At 53.0% G+C, this 18,603-nt stretch overlaps 2 protein-coding genes across 2 annotated transcripts; one reads left to right on the top strand and one right to left on the bottom strand.

Annotated features, from left to right (window-relative positions):
* Positions 1–1,086: 1,086 nt before the first annotated feature.
* On the bottom strand, positions 1,087–5,421 carry TSPAN1 (tetraspanin 1). Its single transcript, XM_060004731.1, has 7 exons — positions 5,365–5,421; positions 2,779–2,985; positions 2,492–2,566; positions 2,293–2,391; positions 2,058–2,213; positions 1,875–1,958; positions 1,087–1,451 (listed from the first exon to the last, which is right to left on the bottom strand). The coding sequence occupies exons 1-7, from the start codon at positions 5,419–5,421 to the stop codon at positions 1,404–1,406; spliced, it is 726 nt and encodes a 241-aa protein (XP_059860714.1). The 3' UTR covers positions 1,087–1,403.
* A 1,422-nt stretch (positions 5,422–6,843) lies between these two features.
* Positions 6,844–9,534, top strand: P3R3URF (PIK3R3 upstream open reading frame). Its single transcript, XM_069540058.1, is given in 3 exon segments — positions 6,844–6,908; positions 8,958–9,205; positions 9,491–9,534. Coding segments are annotated over 3 exon segments (357 nt in total).
* The last annotated feature ends 9,069 nt before the right edge of the window (positions 9,535–18,603 follow it).

The following is an 18,603-nucleotide window of genomic DNA, read 5'->3' as shown; positions in this document are numbered from 1 at the left end:
GCCTCACAGACCAGCTCTCAGGCACTGCACTGCACCGGCTAGGTCGCAGTTCCTTTTTGGATTCACGAGGGGTGATGGATCTGGGTTGCCCTAGTAAAACCGGGGAAGAGGAATCCAGGGCTCAGAGGCAAGCAAGGAGGACTGGTTTGCCAGGCTGGGCTTCGCCTGGTAGTAGACACCATATCCTCCGGCCACAGCCTCCCACCCTAGTGCTATGTCTCCTGCAGCAGCAATCAGATCTATGTCTGGGACATTCTGGCCTAAAAGTAAGTCATGTTCCCATGTCAGCCAGGATCCCACCCGGCTCTGGAGTCACATGTCCCGGACCCACATCCAGGCTCAGCTCTTCATGGGAGGTTGTGGGCCTGGAACAAGTCACTTGGCCTTTCTAGGCCCAGTTTCTGGAACATGGGGGTGGTTAAGACTCGATAAGAGATCAAATCTATAGAGCCCTGGGCAACAAAGACCGAGAGTAAATGAAATTCTTTCTGAAGTCCCCAAAGCAGGGACAGGTCGGGGGCTGTGCCTGCATGAGAAGGGTAGGCAGCTTGGGTCCCCTGATGGGGGCTTCCGGAGGGCTTCCCAGAGCCTAAGGAATGACCCTCTTCCATCGCCCTGGCAATATTTCGGCTCTCCCTGCCCCCACTTGGGCACAAGCTTTTTATTTTCATAGCTTTCCAGCCCAGTGCTCCTACCCAGGAGAGGGCAGTTTCAGGCCAAAGTCCTCCCACATTATAGGACTGCAGACTGGCTCAGCCCCTGCTTCCTCCCTCAGTGTCCTCTTGGCCATCCTTGCTAGGCTCCCTCCCAGGCCTGGCATCCGAATGAAGGTGAGAAATAGCCACCCACCTCCGTGCTACTTCCATTCTGCTACATTTCTGGGAGCCTTCTGAGTCAATAGCCCCACAGGAATCTGAGGCCTGTTGAGGCATGATGGGTCCCTCTCCTGAAGGATACACGAAAAGAGTCCAAATGGAAACATTTTAATGGGTTTTTGAGTTCTGAAGTGCTTTCTACACATCTGCCTGGTGACTGCGGATTTTGCATATGCTCGTGTTGTCGGTGCAGTGCCTTTAATCCCCCCTGTGGAGTACTGGGATCACCAAGAGCACCCCACCCCCCTGGCCTGAGAGGGTATCAAGGGTTTAAGAAACAGACTGGAGGAATGGGCAAGAGGATTGGCTACCTTAGAGGCTCTGAAATAGGTGGGCCCCAACATCACCAATGGAAGGACAAGTCTGGCACAGGTTCAAGGGGGTGCTGCCTATTTGGCCCCAGGCCCACTCCAGCCCAAGTGACACTGTTAGATCCTGTCTCCACGCTGATCACTGCCTCTTGGCAGTGCTGGGGTGCCCCTTCCCAGTTCCTGTATGGCAGCAGCAGTGGCGGAGGCAGAAGCCGACTTATTTCAGATTGCAGTACAGATACATGGACACAGTCATGGCAGCCAGCTGATGAGAAAGGAACAGGCAGAGAGGAAGAAACATGATCAGGGTCCTTAAGCTTTAGTCCCCTGGCCCCCAGACATTCAACATGAAGTTTTTTTTTTTTTTTTTTTTTTTTTTTTTTTTTTTTGCGGTGCGCGGGCCTCACTGTTGTGGCCTCTACTGTTGCGGAGCACAGGCTCCAGACGCGCAGGCTCAGCGGCCATGGCTCACGGGTACAGCCGCTCCACGGCATGTGGGATCTTCCCGGACCGGGGCACGAACCTGTGTCCCCTGCATCGGCAGGCGGACTCTCAACCACTGCGCCACCAGGGAAGCCCCAACATGAAGTTTTGTTAGAAGTCTGTCTCTTCCAGAAAGGCCTCAGACATGGATCAAGCAGCCCTGAGCCCATGGGGATATCCTGCCCCAACCTCCTCCCCTCCTTACCTCTAAGCCCCCAATTCCAGCTGCCACACCACCCACGGTAACTGCATTGGTTCTGATGTCATACAGAAGCTGATTGAAGCAACCCTTGGAGGGGAGAGAGCATCTATAGTCAGCAGCTGCCCCCACTCACATTCAGCTCTCCGGGGCCATTAAAGCAGCCCAACCTCCCAGGCCAACCTATACCTCTACTTTCTGGTTCTGGGCCTCGACACTAGTGCAGGGTTCCACAAATGTGCCATTGTCACGGTCAAAGCAACAGTATGGGGGAAAGACGTTGTTCTCTTTTACATAGGGAGAGTCCTCAAAATCTGTGTAGTTGGTGAAGCCACAGCACTTGAGCTGAAGATGAGGAGAAGAGATGGTCAGTGGGGCCTTGCTTATTTCTCCTCACCCCAAAATCTCCCCCAGCCCACCTTACCCCTTCCATGGTGGAGTTCCACACTTGGGTGAAGTCTTTTTGGGAACCGTACTCTTTCTTGATGGTGGGCACTACCATCAACGTCAGGAAGTTCTCAGCCTGGGTGGGGGAAAGTCAGTGTTTAGGGCCTGGTAGGGAGGGTGGCCATCCGCAGTGCTTTGCCCAGTTGTTCCCCCCTTGCCCCATCCCCGCTCCTCACCACTGTGGTGTACACCAAGGCAACCACGGCAGCTGCAACCTCAGCAATGAAGATGACGAGGAGGATGAAGAAGAACTGAGTGGAGAACAGGGATCTTGAGTTTTAGGGAGAGACAGTCCCTCATGCATTCCTTGCCCTAACCCACCCCCACATGAAAACAAGTCAGGGGCCCCACTGGCTGAGGCCCCTGGAGTCCAGAGCAGGGCTTGGGGATCCCCAGGGCCTGGTGTCAAGGGTGAGGGACCCTGGGTCTCGGTTACGGGCCTGTGGAGCTGGGTTTGACACACCATGATGAGGGCGCACTTGTTCTCAGTCTGAGCACCATAGCAGCCCAGGAAACCAAGAGTGAGGAGCACAGCGCCAGCTGCGATGAGGAAGTAGCCCACGTTGACAAACTGCATGGCACTGGATGATAGTGGCCCGAAGATCTTCATGAAGGATGTTCCGTCGACTGACACCCAGATGCCCACTGCCAACAGGGCCACACCACACAGCTGGAGACAGAGAGGCAGGCCTTGAAACAGTGTCGTCAAGCAGCTCCCTACCACGCAACTGAGTGAGGGAGATGGGAGACGAGAAACTTCCCCCTTTATTGACTATGGAGTCTAAAAACTCATCCTGTAGGGAGGAAAAACATCCATTAGAGCCAGAAAGATGGGAGCTGGAACATCCATAGCCAGCACCAGGCTGCACACCTAGGCAGATATAAATGGGATCAGGGATTCCAGAAATAGCTGAAGGGTGGGGGGAGGGGCAAGGCTTTCCCTCTCTGTTGCCAGGGTCATGCCACATAGCTAGGGGTGAAAAAAGTAGGTGAACATCCCCCCCAGCAGCTTCCCCCTCCCCCCCGCCCCCCTCTCCATTCCCCCCTCCAGGTGCCTGGAACGACTGTCCTCTGATAGGTGGAAACAGGGGGGTGGGAGCCTTGAGCAGTCTCCACAGTCACCATAGCAACAGAGGCATGGCTGAGGTTTACACCTGCTCCCAACATTGGAGAGGGCGGTGGTGAGAAGGGATACCCACCCCAAGGCCCCATTTGGCTTCCCTCCAGAACCAGCCTAGACTTCTCCTTGCCACCCAAGTGGAAACTGAGGCACCAGAGAGGAAGTACAGCCAGAGCTCTTAGGGGCTCTCTGGCTCAACCCCCAGCTCAGAGGGAATCCTGAAGCCTAGACTGGGGAGGAGGGCACTGCCCAGTTCCCACAGCTTAGAGCAAAGCCTTGCTGATCCAGAGCTTCAGTGGATAAATCAGCCTGACACTGCCTAGGTAGGTGTCCAGTCCCTACTTCCCAGCTATGGAAACTGAGGCTAGAACCAGGAGTGAGGTGGCAGATGGTGGGTGGATCCCAGGCATGTTTGCCCAAGGACAGAAAGCTGGGCTTTTAGCCTACAGGGTCAAATTTCAAGGAGTCTGAGGCCTGCCCTGCCCAGTCTGGCGAGGCAAGGGCAACAGAAGCAGAAACCAAACCAGATTTGCCTTTAACCCCCTCGGGCCAGAGCCCCTGCTCTCCAAATCCCTTCAGTCCTGTTGCCTTCTTCAGATACATGGATAAAGTCTAGTTCCCTGAAACCAGAGGAAGCCCAAGGCACAGACCACATCGGAGTCACAGTTTACTCCCCCCCAGCCCAATTTCTCCAAATTCATCTATACTTCATGTCTCCATTTCCTCCCCTTTCACTCACCCTAACCCACTCTCATGTGGCGCCAAGGTCTCTGGTGACATGTGCTTAGTCATGGGTGGATCCTCTTTGACCTCCCTGATAACCTCGCTCGCCCTCCTGGTTTGCTTCCTGCTGCTCTTTCTTCATTTGCTTCCTGGTGACCATTTCCCTGTTTATCCCTTGTAAGCTGAGTTTCCTGGAGTTCACTCTCCCTGAGTGGTTTCACCCCTCCCATGGCTTCAACAATCACCTATGGGCACATGACTTTCAAATATCCTGAGCTGCAACCCCACTGGGTACACAGCTGCCTGTGAGATATCCCCCAGGTTGTTCTTGCCAGAGACGTGGTCATCATCTCCAAGATGATGTCTCCCTTGCCCCTTCTTCCATCCCTTAGCCACCATCCAAGGGCTTTGTCCTTTGTCCATTTTGTCCATTTCTGCCCATCTCTAGGGTTCATGCCTCATTGCTCAGCTTCCTCAAACATGCCCTATATAATCTGTTCCTGGTTTTCTGAACAATATTTGATTTCATTGCCTTTGGGCCTTTCTGCATGCTTTACCAACCCCCTCACTCAGTGCAAATTCCTAGCCTCAGCTATTTCCTCCTAGAAGTCTTCTCTGACCAGGCAGGGTTCAAGCCCCTCCTATGGACCCCTGTGCTAAGACCACGTATACTATGTCAAAACTGTCTGCCTATCTGACCGGCTGGACCTGAGATCCCCAAGGGCAGAGAAAGGGCTTGCTTACCTGTCACCCCAGCACTCAGCACAGGGTCTTAGGCAATGTGTTTGTTGAATGAATAAGGGCTGCTTGCAGCTGACACTCTGCTCCGATGTCTCTGGGCCTTCTGTGCTTTTGGTTCCCCATCATACAGAGGCCACTGAATTTCCTTCCACACGAGGTGACCTTGGGCAAACCCCTTCCCCTCACTGGGGCCCCAGCCTGTTAGCCTACTCTGCCCTGCTGTAAGCCTGCCTGAGCTGAAGCTTCCTGGAAGGGAGAGGATGCCCCTAACCTTCTCCACCCCAACTGTGTGGCAGCCAGGCTGCTACTGGGACCAGGACTCAGCATTTGGGAAAACTTCTGCACCTCCTCAACTTGCAGGAAGAATCTGGGCATAGCAGTCTCCTCTTCCCCAGTTCGGGCTCTGCTCAGGTTAAGACCTACTCCTATAGGGAACCCCAAAGAGCCCATAACCCCCACACTTACAAAGATGAGCATATTGAAGAGGATCATCATGGTCTTAATGAAGTTGAAGCACTGCATGGTGGCTCCTGGGAGGCAGATGTGTGTGTTAGGACCTTGCTCCCTGCCCCCACCCCCAACCTGGGCTGACACACCAGACTCCAGCATCCTGGACTCACATAATCACCAAGCTTTTCCTGCATCTGGACTCTGACACCTCAGGACTTTTCCCAATTGCCATCCTGACGCTCCTATCCCTCTGTACTGCCCAGGCCCTCTACCAACACCTGGCACTCTGAAATCCTAACATCCCAGGTTCCTCTACTGGCACCCCAAGCCTGACTCCCACGCTACAGGGTCACTCCATGCCCTTCCCTGGCACCTGTGTATCCTGGGCTTTCCACTCCCCCCGAAACCAATCCTAGACTCTTCCAAGACCCTCCCCATGGCCCTTCCAACTCCCCAAACCTGTTTCCAGATTGATTTCACTTCACGGGATAGTCTCTATCCTATGCCATCACCTGTTCAGGGTTCTTGGTAGTGAGTTCTGAAAGAGGGATCTGCTGAGGCTCCAGAGGGAACTGCAGCTCCGGGGAACTGCCACTGAGTGGGCAGGCGGGGAGACGGAGCTGGCTCTCACACAGCACTGCTCACCTGTGGGCGGGGCAGGTGCTTTAAAGGCCTCCTTCTGCCCGCCCGCCTACCCCACACGCAGCCCGTCCGCCTCCTCCAGCGCCTACTGCCCCCCTGCTGCCTGGCGCTCTGTCCTCACAGCCCCAGCCGCCTCGGGGCTCCTCCTGGCAACGCCAGCCATGGGCAACGCCCCTCCTGACCTGAAGGAGAGAGAGGTCTGGGGGTGGGGCAAGTGGCCTCCTAGAACTGTGTGCCCTCCACCACGGCAGCGCACAGGCGCTTCCTACCCTGCACCTGCTGATACTGTCGTACACACCCTGCATGCTCGAGGCACGCACATCTGCCCAAGCTGTATATTCAGACACACACACACAAACACCTCCTAGTGCTCTCGAATGCACACTCACACACGCACACACACACTCTGAACTGTGTGGACTGACTCCCAGCAACAATCAACAGAGCAACATCTGAAGTACGTACTGAAACACTCTCTCTCTCTCTCTCTCTCTCTCTCACACACACACACACACACACACATACACACACACACACACACACACTCACGCAGGCATGCCCACACATGCTTTCAAGGCAACGGCCAAGGCTTGGAGTTTTCTGCCCCCTCCTCTGAGTGGCAAACGACTCCTAATCTTTTAGTCTTTTTCTCTCCACAAAACTTCAACCCCACACCATTGTAAAGCAATTATACTCCAACAAAGATGTTTAAAAAACCCAAAAACATTCAACCCATCTTTCTCCTCCCCTGAGTCTTTCCTCCTCACTCTTCTCCCTCCCCACCCTTTCTCTCTCCTCAGTCCTCTCAGCACTCTGCATACACCCCTTCCATTCCTGCCAGCAGGGGGCACCATGGTCACACAAAAGCACTGCCCCCATTCCTCCCCCGACCCCTCCCCACCAAGTTCTACAGCTCGGTAATCCCCATCATCGTCAATCCTTCCGGGGCTGCTGGTCCTGGAGGTCGAGGTGCTGGGAAAGTTCTGGCTTTTAAGTCACTCAGACCAAGTGCTTGAATCCTGGTTCTGTTGCTTATTAGCTGTGTGACCCAAGGGGCATTTCTTAGACTTGGGTTTAAGCCTCTGTTTCCTGGTCTGTATAACAGAGTAGTTATGGGGTTTTCAAGTGGGATTTAAAATGAGATTTTTCTTCCCATTCTGGGACATAAGGGAATGACCACAGAGTGAAAAGTTCAGCATAAGGAGAGTCACAGCCAGAGGGGGTGTGGGATGGAAGATTTTAAAATTTGTTTTGTTTTTATAATGGGAGGAGGCAGTTGAAGAGACAGGAGAGAGAGGAAGGCTGTTAACACTAACATTTGTACATATCATGTTTTAAATGCATCACTTATATAGTAAGTCTTTTTTCTCCTTTCACAACAATCTTATGAGATAAGACTCTCTTTTCGTCTGCTTTTTAAATATGGGGAAAGAGAGGCACAGAAGGTTAAGTGCACATTTCTGAATGAATGAATGCTTGCAGAATAGCAGGAGTTAAACGTCTGGGCTTTGGGCCTCGGCCATCCCAGATTTGAATCCCTGCCTGCCTCTAATTGTGTGAGCCTAACTGAGCCTCAGTTTCCTTGTACAGTTGATCCTCATTATTCATGGATTCCATATCTGTGAATTTACCCACTCACTAAAAATGATTTAAAACTCCAAACCAATACTCACAGCACTTTTGTGGTCATTCATGGACATGCGCAGAGCTGCAAAAAATTTGAGTTGTCTACCATGCTGAGGTTGAACAAGGGGACGCTCTGCCTTCTTGTTTCAGCTCTCACAATGTAAACAAGTGTTCTTTTTGCGGCCTATTTAGTGTCTGTCATGTTTTTTGCATTTTTGTGCTTTTTGTTGGTGACTTTGCTATTAAAGACTCCCTCCAGCGTAGTGCTGAAGTGCTCTCTAGTGTTCCGAAGTGCAAGAAGGCTGTGATATGCCTTATGAAGAAAATACATGTGTTAGATAAACTTCATTCAGGCAAACGTTGGCCATTTGTTGGCTGTGAGTTCAATGTTATTGACGTCAATATATTTTAAATGAAGTGGCTTTAACAGAAACACAAATAAACTAGGTATTGTTCAGTTGAAAAATGTTGTGACCAGAGGTTAGTATGAATCTAATCCTGTATTCCTCCTGGGAGCATTGGCTCAATATTTGCTAATACAGTGTTTGTGGTGACTTTATTAGGGCTAACTACCACGAATAACAAGAATCGACTGTATATGAAATAGGAATAATGACAGAATCTCCTTGTAGGGTTGTTGTGGGATTAGATGAGATTATGTTTGTAAAGGACTTGGCACTGTGTTTGGCACACAGTAAGTACTCAATAAACATTGTTAATGTGGATGAGTGAGAAAATGAGGGAGGAATTTTTTTACTCAGAGTTCCTTTTTTCCAAGGGGCCAAGCTGAGGTTTTCTGGCTCTTTGGCTGGACCCATGGAGAGAATTGTGAGGGAGCCTGGCCCCTAAGGGAGGGGCTGGGGATCAGGACCTGTAATAAACAGCATTACTCTTACATAGACTCTGTATGTCATCGAGGCCTCAGCTGCCCTGGCCAGTAGCACCATCAGGCACATGACAGAAGTTCCCTGCGCCCATGGGGCCTTCTCAGCTTGTCTGTGCCCCTTGGCCCCAGGGCTTGTTATATATTTATTTATTTATTATTTATTTTTGGCTGTGTTGCGTCTTCGTTGCTGCGCGTGCGCTTTCTCTAGTTGTGGCGAGTGGGGGCCACTCTCCGTTGCAGTGTGCGGGCCTCTCACTGCGGTGGCCTCTCCTGCTGCGGAGCTCGGGCTCTAGGCACACGGGTTCCAGCAGCTGTGGCACATGGGCTCAGTAGTTGTGGCTCACAGGCTCTAGGCACGTGGGCTTCAGTAGTTGTGGCACACGGGCCCAGCTGCTCTGCGGCATGTGGGATCCTCCCCGACCAGGGCTTGAACCCGTGTCCCCTGCATTGGCAGGCGGACTGCCAACCACTGCGCCACCAGGGAAGCCCGGCCCCGGGGCGTAATTTCCCCCTACCAGAGGCCAGGTATGGGCTGACCTCGGCTCCGGTTTCCCAGGATGTTTAAGTGTAGCCGCAGAAGGTACCGGCAGAAATCCCAAGGCCCAGCTGCCACCACTGCAGCCACCAATCTTGCCACCATGGCCACGGATATCAACAACACCCACACTGCCACCACCAGGGTGTGGATCCTTCCACTGCAAGGTTAGCCGAGGGCCCTGAGCCAGGGTGCGGGGTGAGAAAAACGGGGCCACTCAAGTTTTCCCCACATTAGCCCTGTGCAGGCACTGTGGGGGACACACCTTCTGTGAATTATCACCCCAAAGGTATAGTGGGGTCTTGATGGCAGGCATCCCTCAGGCTGAGAGCCTTAACGGAGGATGTATTGGCTGGAAGTGGAGGGCCTGGGGAAACAGGAGAATCGAGGAGCAGTGGAGCTTCCAGAACTTCTGCCTTCCTCACACTCTTCCCTCTCCTTCCTCTCCTCAGTACTCAGACACCTTTGTCAACGTGGCAGCTTTCTGATCCTCTAGAAATGCCCAGAAACTAGTCCAGAAGCTTGGCTGGCTCCGGACCTGCATCTCCTAAGGGCCACGGGTGGTAAACAGCAGACAAATAACAATCCTTTCTGCTCCAACTCTTTACCCCACTCCAAGGTGTTTCCAGCTGACTATGTAGGGTATAAGGGCAGGGTTGGGACTGAATGCTCCCAGGGATAGGCTTCAGCGACAGCAGCAGGCCTCAGAGTAAGACAGTGGAAGGACAGAACAAGGTCGGCAACACACACCGTCTTTGGCCTCAGCTTTTGATCTGGCCTACGAGGTGGGGGAACTTCCTGCCTTGCACTCCCGTCTGCACAGGGAAAAGGATCTCCGGAAACATCTTGGAAGGTATAAGAAGCCAGATCCTTGGAGAGGGAGGTAGAGGCACAGATCAGAAAAGGATAGCATGAAAGACAGATTTCACTGCTCCAGTGTAAACCATGAGTGCCTGAGCGAGAGGTGTATGTGGCTCTGTGTGCCTCTTATGGTCAGTGTTTGTGACACCAAGAGAATGGGGATCTAAGCAGACATGTGGCTGAACGTGCCTTTGCAAAGAATGTGCCTCTATTGCCAGCTGTGTGTGTCAAGGTGTGTTTGTGAGCATACGAGCGGGTCGGAGAGAGCGGCATCATCTCCACGAAGAGGAATGAAGGTCAGGAGGCGGGTGCGGGCGGCCGGAAGGAGGAGAGTGTCAGCTTCTGAGCGGGGTGTACCATCTTCAGCCCCACAGCCATTCTCTGAGGTTGGTATTTTCCAGGACTAACAGCTTAGCTGGGGTGTTTGGGGGTGGGGTGAGACTGAGTTAGAGTCCAGAAAGTGGGACTCAGGCCTGGGGATTTTCCACTTGGATTTCCGCATGTGCGCCCATGTGTCATCGGGTGTAACTGAGTTTACGTGGGGTGTGTCTCTATGGAGTTGTGTCTCAGTGGCAGGAAACATTGTGAGGGACTGTGTCTCTAAGGTGTCACTTTATGCACAAGTTAGTGTGTGTCTCAATGTCCTGAGGTCTGGCTCCAGTTCCAGGGCTCCCTTCCTTGAGGGTTGGGGGTGGGAGTGAACACTGAGACCTTTGGCCTGGCCCCCTGGGAAGCCTGTGAGGAGAAAATGAATTCTGTCTGCTTTCATCCACTCCAAGGCTTGCCAGAGACTGGGACCCTGAGAGGAGGAGAGGGGGCAGAGAATTCACTGGCACATCATGCCCAGACAGCACTGGTGGAGGATGAGGCTTCTCAGGGTTTAGGGGGAAGGTGCTGAACCCCAGTCAGAGCTGGAAGCTAGCTAGGCTAGTGCCCAAGGCCCACAGGGGGGCCCACACATATAAAGACACATGACAGGAACACATGCAGACATGTAAATACAACTGGACTCACAGATACACAATGCAACAAATTCACACATGCATACAAGTACATGCCTATAAACATATGTGCACTGACACAAATGCATATAAACCTCTCCACATGACACATGTAACAACACATACCCATGCCTACAAATGAGCACACACACACATGCGTGCTCCTAGACGCAGCACACAAGCGTATAGACACTTGCAATCACACTCATGCAAACCCAGGTACACACACACATACATGCAAACACACTCGCCAGACTTCCCTGCCCCTGCGGCCCTGGGACCCAGAAGAGCCTCCCTCCCCTATATGAGTGTATGTGTGTGTTTGTGTGCAAGTGCATGCATGCATGCATGCCCACACTTGTGTCTGTGTGTATCTGGGTCTGTGAGAGTGTGTGTGCATTTGTGTGTGTGTGTGAGTGAGCAGGGTACTGAGCTGTGGGAACCCGATGACATCAGCTCTTCTGGCTATTTTTAGCTTCCTCTGCAATGATGGCTGCTTCACTGCCCCTCCCCCTCCCAGGTTCCCATCTCTCCTCCCCCTTCAGGCTCCCAGCGGCAGCCGCAGCCAGTGGGCACCCACCACCCCAGTCTAAGAGACCCCCCGGTTGACCGAATACAGTTCATTCTCCCTCACCCCAGCCATAGCTCCCTGGAAGCTGAGAACACCGGGCTCCCAGGCCAGAGGAGGAGGCTTGGGCAGTCTGGCAGCCCAGAGAAGGGGCCTGGGTTAGGTGAGCTGACCTGGCCGGTCTCCAGCCCCTAGGGCGCCTCTCCTTCTGCTTTTCAATCTGAAACTGTGTCTTGGTCAGTAGTGCCTGCTGTGTGCCAGGGAGGATGCCAAGTTCTGGGGACAGAGCAGTGAGCATGACAGTGGGCGTTCTTCCTGGCTGGAGTTATGGCTCGGTGGGAGACAGACATGAAACAGAGCACACAGGCACCGCACTGGACCGCGGGGAGGGCTCTGAAAATTGGTAACGAGGGGATTTAGTCTGGGATGATGGTCTCTGTCTCTCACAGAGGTGACCTGAGGGAACCAGAGGGGCACTCCCTTTAACTTGCACCTCGCACCCCAACAACCACACCTCCAGAATCCCGCAGAGTACTGCTTCCTTGTCACACCCCACTCTCTGCTCCCAGCACTGCAGCAGCCCACCATCCAAGTGGTGGCCCACTGCTATTTGTGTCTCTCTTTTCTTTGGAGCTTCCCCACAATCGATCCCCAGGAAGCAGTCCAGTGTTTCCCATCTATAGATGAGAAAACTGAGGACCAGAGAGGGGTAGTGCTGGACCACATCCCTCAATGCCTAGAGAGCAGCCCAGGCGAGATGGCAGGCAGGTGGAGGAGGAAGTGGTGGTGGCACCGGTGTAGAAGGAGCAGGGATGAGGTCAGCAGGTGGGAGGGGGAGGACCGCAGCCTGAGGGGCTCGTGCCTGGAGGACGGCTTCCTGCTCTACCCAGCCAGGGCAACTGCTGGAAAATCGGGTTTGGCAGCTTCAGCTAAGCCGCAGGGCTGGAGGAGTGGTCCAGACCACACCTGGGAGGTGGCCTGGGGGTGGGCCCATCCTCTAGCATGGAGTCTGGCCAAATGGTCTCATTGAGGGAGCATTTTATAATACTGGGGCCCTTTGGAGTATGTGGAAAATAGCTCTGGGCTGAAGTCAGGAGCCCAGAGTTTCAGTCATTGTTTTGCCCCAGACCCCAGTGTGATCCTTAGAAAGTCCTGCCCCCTTTCTTGGCCTCAGTGGGCCCTTCCGGGAAGGAGCTCTAGAGGATCAGTTTCCCCACCCCCAACTCCTGCCCTCCGTGTTTTCCTGGGAGTCTGACTTAGGCACAGGAACACAAAGCCAGTGGGTAGGGGCTGACCAGACAGCCTCTAGGGCGCCAGGCTGGAGGTCCCTTGTCACCAATGGATCAATGGCCGGAAGCCCAGCTCCAGCCCCACAATGCAATACCGGTCACCCCACCCTTACCAGTGCCCTCACCCCCACCCCCACTTCCGGCCTCTGTTCCTTCCTCACCTTCAGGGAAAGCTGCAGGGCTCCCTAGGGAATCTCCCATATCTCCTCCACTGGCTCCCTGCCCTGTGTTTAACCCTCCCCCTCTGCCCATTTGGCCAGGCCAGTCTCCCAGTCAACTTTCTTTTCCTGGACCCGCAGGCAGTCCAGGGAGTAAAGGAAGTTGGGTGGGAGGGCTGTAAAGGAGGCTGCTTTTCCTGCTACCCTCAGATACTGGAGCCTAAATAAGGGGCTTTGGGGAGGCAGGTGGACTGAATGCATGGGCGTAAGACTGGGCTGCCCTGGGCATATCCCACCCCGGGCAGCCCCAGGGGAGGTAGGAGTGCTACCCTTCACCTATCCAGTCATCTTTTTCCTCTGCCTTCAGTGAATTCATAGAAAAGAGCCTAGAGCTGAGACTTGCATTCTCTGGAGAACAAACACAGAAATCCAGGCCAAGTGAATCCTGACTGTTGTCACCATGTCAATGACAAACTCATGAAACACAAAAACCATAAAATTCTGGATGCATAGAATCCACAGTCGCAGAATCTTAGCGTCACAGAATTCTAGCGTGGTGCAATCTGAGCTACAGAATCCTAGAAATACAGAATCCTAGCTGGTGCAATCTGAGTTACAGAATCTTAGCATCACAGAATTCCAGCGTGGTGCAATCTGAGTTACAGAATCTTAGAAATACAGAATTCTGGCATCACCGAGTCCCAGATGACAAGGATAGCAGAACCTTGAGAAGGAAGTCTTGAGAAGTCAATTAGTAAAGGGTGGATGGCTAAACCAGGGGATTCCCCACTGGGGATGCGCACAGGAGTTCTCACACGAACAGGAAGGAGGAGGCAGAGCCTGGGACACATGAGCTTGGGTGAGGTAACACACCTGCAGTAAACCAGACAGAAGATAGACCTCTTTTGTAAGGACACATTCCTGGTTCCTGAGGATGAGGGGAGTGGAGTGGCAGTGAGGAGAGAAGGGGAACTATATAAACAAATAAAGTGTAACCTGAAGAAAAATTCATCAAGTAGCACAATACACTGGCCCTAATGCGTCCAACTTCCACAGGATTGGGGTTAACATCAGCCCAGGACATTTTCAAAGGTTAGTAGGTTAGTAAGACTCTTTATCACATTAGAATGGTGACCCATGGCTGGCTTTTTTTTGGGGGGGTCAGAAAGGTACCAAACAGAAAAAAGTCTATATACTACACTTTTCTTGGGGCTGCTGGCAGGAGCAGCCTCTCTCCGAAGGGATGCTGAACCTGGAGCAACATGGTGTACACCAAAGCCAGCTTGTGGGGTGGGGTTCAGAGCCCCCAGCAAGGCCCTGGGAGGGGGCCTTGTGGAGGGCATCTGTCTGGGGTGGTGTCTGTTGGGGGCGGGCATCTCTATGGAAGGAGCCAAGTTTGAAGCAGCACTTTGTATGGGGACTCTTGTCTGATTATGGGGTTGGTTACTCAGTAAACAACAGGGATATTTACTTAGTATTTCTGGGAAACTACTGCAAACTCAGGAACCCAGAAGGAGCAGCTCCAGAGAAAGGCAAATTCCAGGACCAGCAGGTCCTGCGCATGGGAAATGGGGCAATGTCAGTTGGAGATTCTCTTGCTCGGCTGCCTGTCCTTGGATTCAGCTCAAAACCTCAGCCTCGACCTCTACCCACACCCCCATTTGCCTCCTTCTCCCTGCCTGCCTTCTGTTCTACCTACCTATACCTGCTGTGTGACCTTTGGCAAATGCTGTTCCCTCTCTAGGCCCCAAACCTCCTTTGCTTTTTTTTGAAGTCTATAATTGGGTCCTAAGTGAAGCTTTTAGTACTTTATAGTGCCGCTTTTGTCCAGATCAGTTTCAACTTCAGATATCTCCATTCTCAGCTTCCAGAGAAAGTGTCTGGAAGCGTCAGGGGAGAATGCAGGGAATAGGGAATAGAAATAATGCTCACATTTGACATGCTATATGTGTCACTGCCCATGATGAGTGTTTTTATAAATCTTATACAATGCCCGCAACCACCCTGTGTATATAAATCATTGCTCCCATCTTATAGATGAAGGAACTGAGGTTCAGGGAGGGTAAATAACATGCTTCACATCATTCAGTAGGGAGCAACAGAAGCGGAATCTCAACAGGTCTGTCTTAATTCTGAGTGCTGTGGTTTCAGATTTCATGCAGCTTCAATAGGTAAAAGGAAAGCCCATGGATGGGAGGTTCAGGGAGAAGTGGTCTCTCTGGCTGGATCTGAAAGGTGATGAGTTGCACTTAGAAAAGTTTGCAGGGCTTCCCTGGTGGCGCAGTGGTTAAGAATCTGCCTGCCAAGGCAGGGGACACAGGTTCGAGCCCTGGTCCAGGAAGATCCCACATGCTGCGGAGTGGCTAAGCCCATGCGCCACAACTACTGAGCCCACGCGCCTGGAGCCTGTGCTCCGCAACAAGAGAAGCCACCGCAATGAGAAGCCCACGCACCACAACGAAGAGTATCCCCCGCTCGCCACGAAAGCCTGCACACAGCAACGAAGACCCAACACAGGCAAAAATAAATAAATAAATAAATTTATTAAAAAAAAAAGAAGAAAAGTTTGCAGTAAGGACTGACAGCTCATGCTGTGAAAAAAGCTGAACTGAGGCTCCTCTTGGGAACCCCTGGGTATCCTGAGCTCAGACTGGAGATAGCTGAGATGGGCTGAGTGTGAGGAGGTTGTCTTGGAGAGTGGGGTGGTTCTGGTCTGATCTTTAGGGTGTTGAGAGGCTGCTGTCACCGTTCCTGGAGATAGTGTGTGCATGTTGGGGAGGGTCTGTGAATGTGGGCTTCTTCGCTTTCTGGGATGGGCTAGCCTCTGCCACCTGAAGCTGGAGCTGGTTGACAGGCCTTTGGGGCCTGGGGCAGGGGACTTTCCAGCTGGGATAGCATGGTGTGTTGGCACTAGTCTCACTGCCTTGAGGGTTCCAGCACCTTTTGGATCCCTGAGACTCAGCAACCTTGCACAGCTGCCTCAGTTAACTGGCTCAAAGGAAGTGGAAGGATTTCAGATGGACACCTAACCCCTGCCCTGTCCAAGGTTGGGTCATCACAGGGGGCTGGGAAATCAGGAAGTCACTGTCTCACAGGGTCAGGACTGGAGGCACCCCGACGGGGGGGCCGGGGGAGGGCAGTCATCTCTTCCAGATCCTTCACTGTAAGGGTGAGGAAAGAGTTTTAGGTCCAGAAAGAGAACAGGACTTGCCAAAGATTGCTTGGTAGACACACCAAGAGAGATGTCAGGGCTAAAAGACAGGTTCAGACTTTGTATACTGGGAGCTTAGAAAGGCAGAGGCACAGACCCCTAAAGGCTTCATCAAAAATGTATACGTGGTTTGAAAGCTGGGCTTAAAGAAAGGACAACTTTTTAACTGATGCAAAGGGATAAAAGACTTTTCCTGGCTGAGAAACACCATGAGCAACGGCCCAGAGGGGACACTGATTGGCTATGTGGGATGAATAAATTGCCCTACAAGGCTGGCCCATGTGGTTGGAAGAGAAGTCTGATGGGCAATAGTGTAAGCCAGGGTCAGGACTTGAGATCAGGACTGTCTGTGCTCTGTGAGTAGTCACAGAGATGGAGGCCGCAGGGATCCAGGGCCCCGAGGCGGTTGGTACGGCAGTCTGAGGAAGACCAGGGCTGGGAGAGTCTTAGCAGCAGGGGTGGGGTCTGCTGGACTCTCACCACCCCAGGGCCCGGTCTGTTTCCTCCAATCCTAGGCTCTGCCCTGACCTCCCTCGACAGGACCCAGGCCCAGCGTGAGGTCGGGCCCAGGTAAGGGGAGAAGATTACACCCCGGTAGCTGCCTTCCCGCCCCAGGTTTTCCGGGCCACTGCGCACACCTCCTCCCTTCAGCAGCTTCCCGATCCCGCCACTGCGGGCGGGGTGGTGGACGGGAGAGGGACGTCCTCGGCTTTAGGGCTTTGGCCGCTGTGAGCCCTCCCAGTGCTGCTGTGATGCAAATCCGCTCCGGATTTATTCCCGGACGTTCTTCCGTAAAGCGGGACGCGCCCGGCGCCAGAGCTTGGCTGGACGTGCCTCCCCCGGCCCTGACCCAAGGGCGCCAGGGCCTAGAACTGGGCGGGGGTGCCTTCCCCGCTAGCCCGGGGATAGGGGTGGTGTTGGGAGTACGGGTGCTGGGCAGCGGCGGCTCCGGCCTGGGGGCGGGGCTGTAATTAACCCGCCGGAACGCCAACGCCGGGTGTGGAGCCGGAAGCGGTGGTCTGGAAGACCAGCAAGAACCCGACTAGGAGTATAGGGAATGGGGAGCAGCTTGGGCAGGCTGAACTCAGGTCCGGGCCTGAGGTTTTTGGTGGAGAGATATGAAGGTTTAGGGCTGGGGAGCGTGTATAGCGCTGGAGATTGTGGGGTGGAAGACGAGGGGGAATACCCGGACCTGTGATGGGCCGCCCCAAGCCTGGCAGGGAAGCCAAAGCTGGAGTTACACCTCGGAGGCCTGAGAGCCTGACACTACTGGGAGGAGGGTGGAGGAGAGGACAGGCGGGAGTAAGGGTGCTGGGTGCTGGGGCTCCAGCTTCAGGAAGCAGACCTGCAGGAATGGTGTGGGCACTTTATAAGGAAACGCTAGCCAAATCAGGATGTATGTCTAGGCATAGGGAGATGGCATCTACTGAGTGCATACCGCATGCCCACAGCAAGGATATTCAACAAACTGACAAAAAGAGGAGTGTGTCTTCACTTTTTTCTTGTTACTTTTATAACCAGAAAAGGACACGACAGCTCTTTTTATTTAAAAAAAAAAAAAAAAAAGTAAATAGACCTAGTTTTCAGCCCTGCTAAGCCACTTACTGTTTGGCCTTGGAAAATTTGCTTTAACTTCCACAAACCCTTTCTTATCTGTAAAATAATAATAGGAGAACCTAGGCCCAGGGTTTGTGGATTTGTTTGAGGATTAAATGAGTTAGGACAGCAAAGGTGCTTAGAACAGTGTTCAGCAAGTGTAGCAATGAAAGCTACTTAGCCTAGTTTGGAGGTGAGGGTGGGCATGGGGAGCAAAAAGTCTTCTGGAAGAGTGGAAATCGGAGCTGAGTCTTAGAATATGAGTAGCAGCTTGTCAGTGGAAGAGGGAGAAGAGAAGAATGTTAATGACAGAGGGGACAGCATGAGTAAAAACAGGCGGGGAGAAACAGGACCGTGAATTTGCGGGAAACGGGGAGGCATGAGGCAGGCAGTGGAAAGGTGAGCTGGGGCCAGACTGGGGCAAGGTGGGGCTCAAAGTTACAGAGGCCGGTTTCCCTTCTGAGAGCTGTTGAGTTTTCATCGGAGGCAGGAGGAGATAGGCTCCCACTGGGGCAGTGTGGGCACAAAGAGACCTGTGAGGAGGAGGATAATGGCACGAACTATGCGGCAGCCCTGGGGTGGAAAGAAGTGGATGGATTTGGGAGAGGTAGGAGCGACAGGACTTGGTGATAGATTGAATAAGAGGCATATCTTGATTTCTAACTTGGGTTCCCAGGGTGCTGCTATTCTCTGAGACAGGGATCAGGAAGAGTAAAACATTTGAGGGGAAGCTGAGTTCAATGTTGGACATGCCTTTGACCACACCCCTGGACAGACCCTCAATAATTGGGGTCCTTTCGTCCCACCTGGCAACTCCTCTGTCCATAAGATGGGAGGGGTATCATTAGCACTGCTGGCTGGCTGTTCCCTGGCTGCGGCTG

The sequence above is a fragment of the Delphinus delphis genome, chromosome 1 (assembly GCF_949987515.2).
Source record: "Delphinus delphis chromosome 1, mDelDel1.2, whole genome shotgun sequence".
Classification (NCBI taxonomy): Eukaryota; Metazoa; Chordata; class Mammalia; order Artiodactyla; family Delphinidae; genus Delphinus; species Delphinus delphis.
This window is presented reverse-complemented; position numbering and strand designations above follow the sequence as displayed.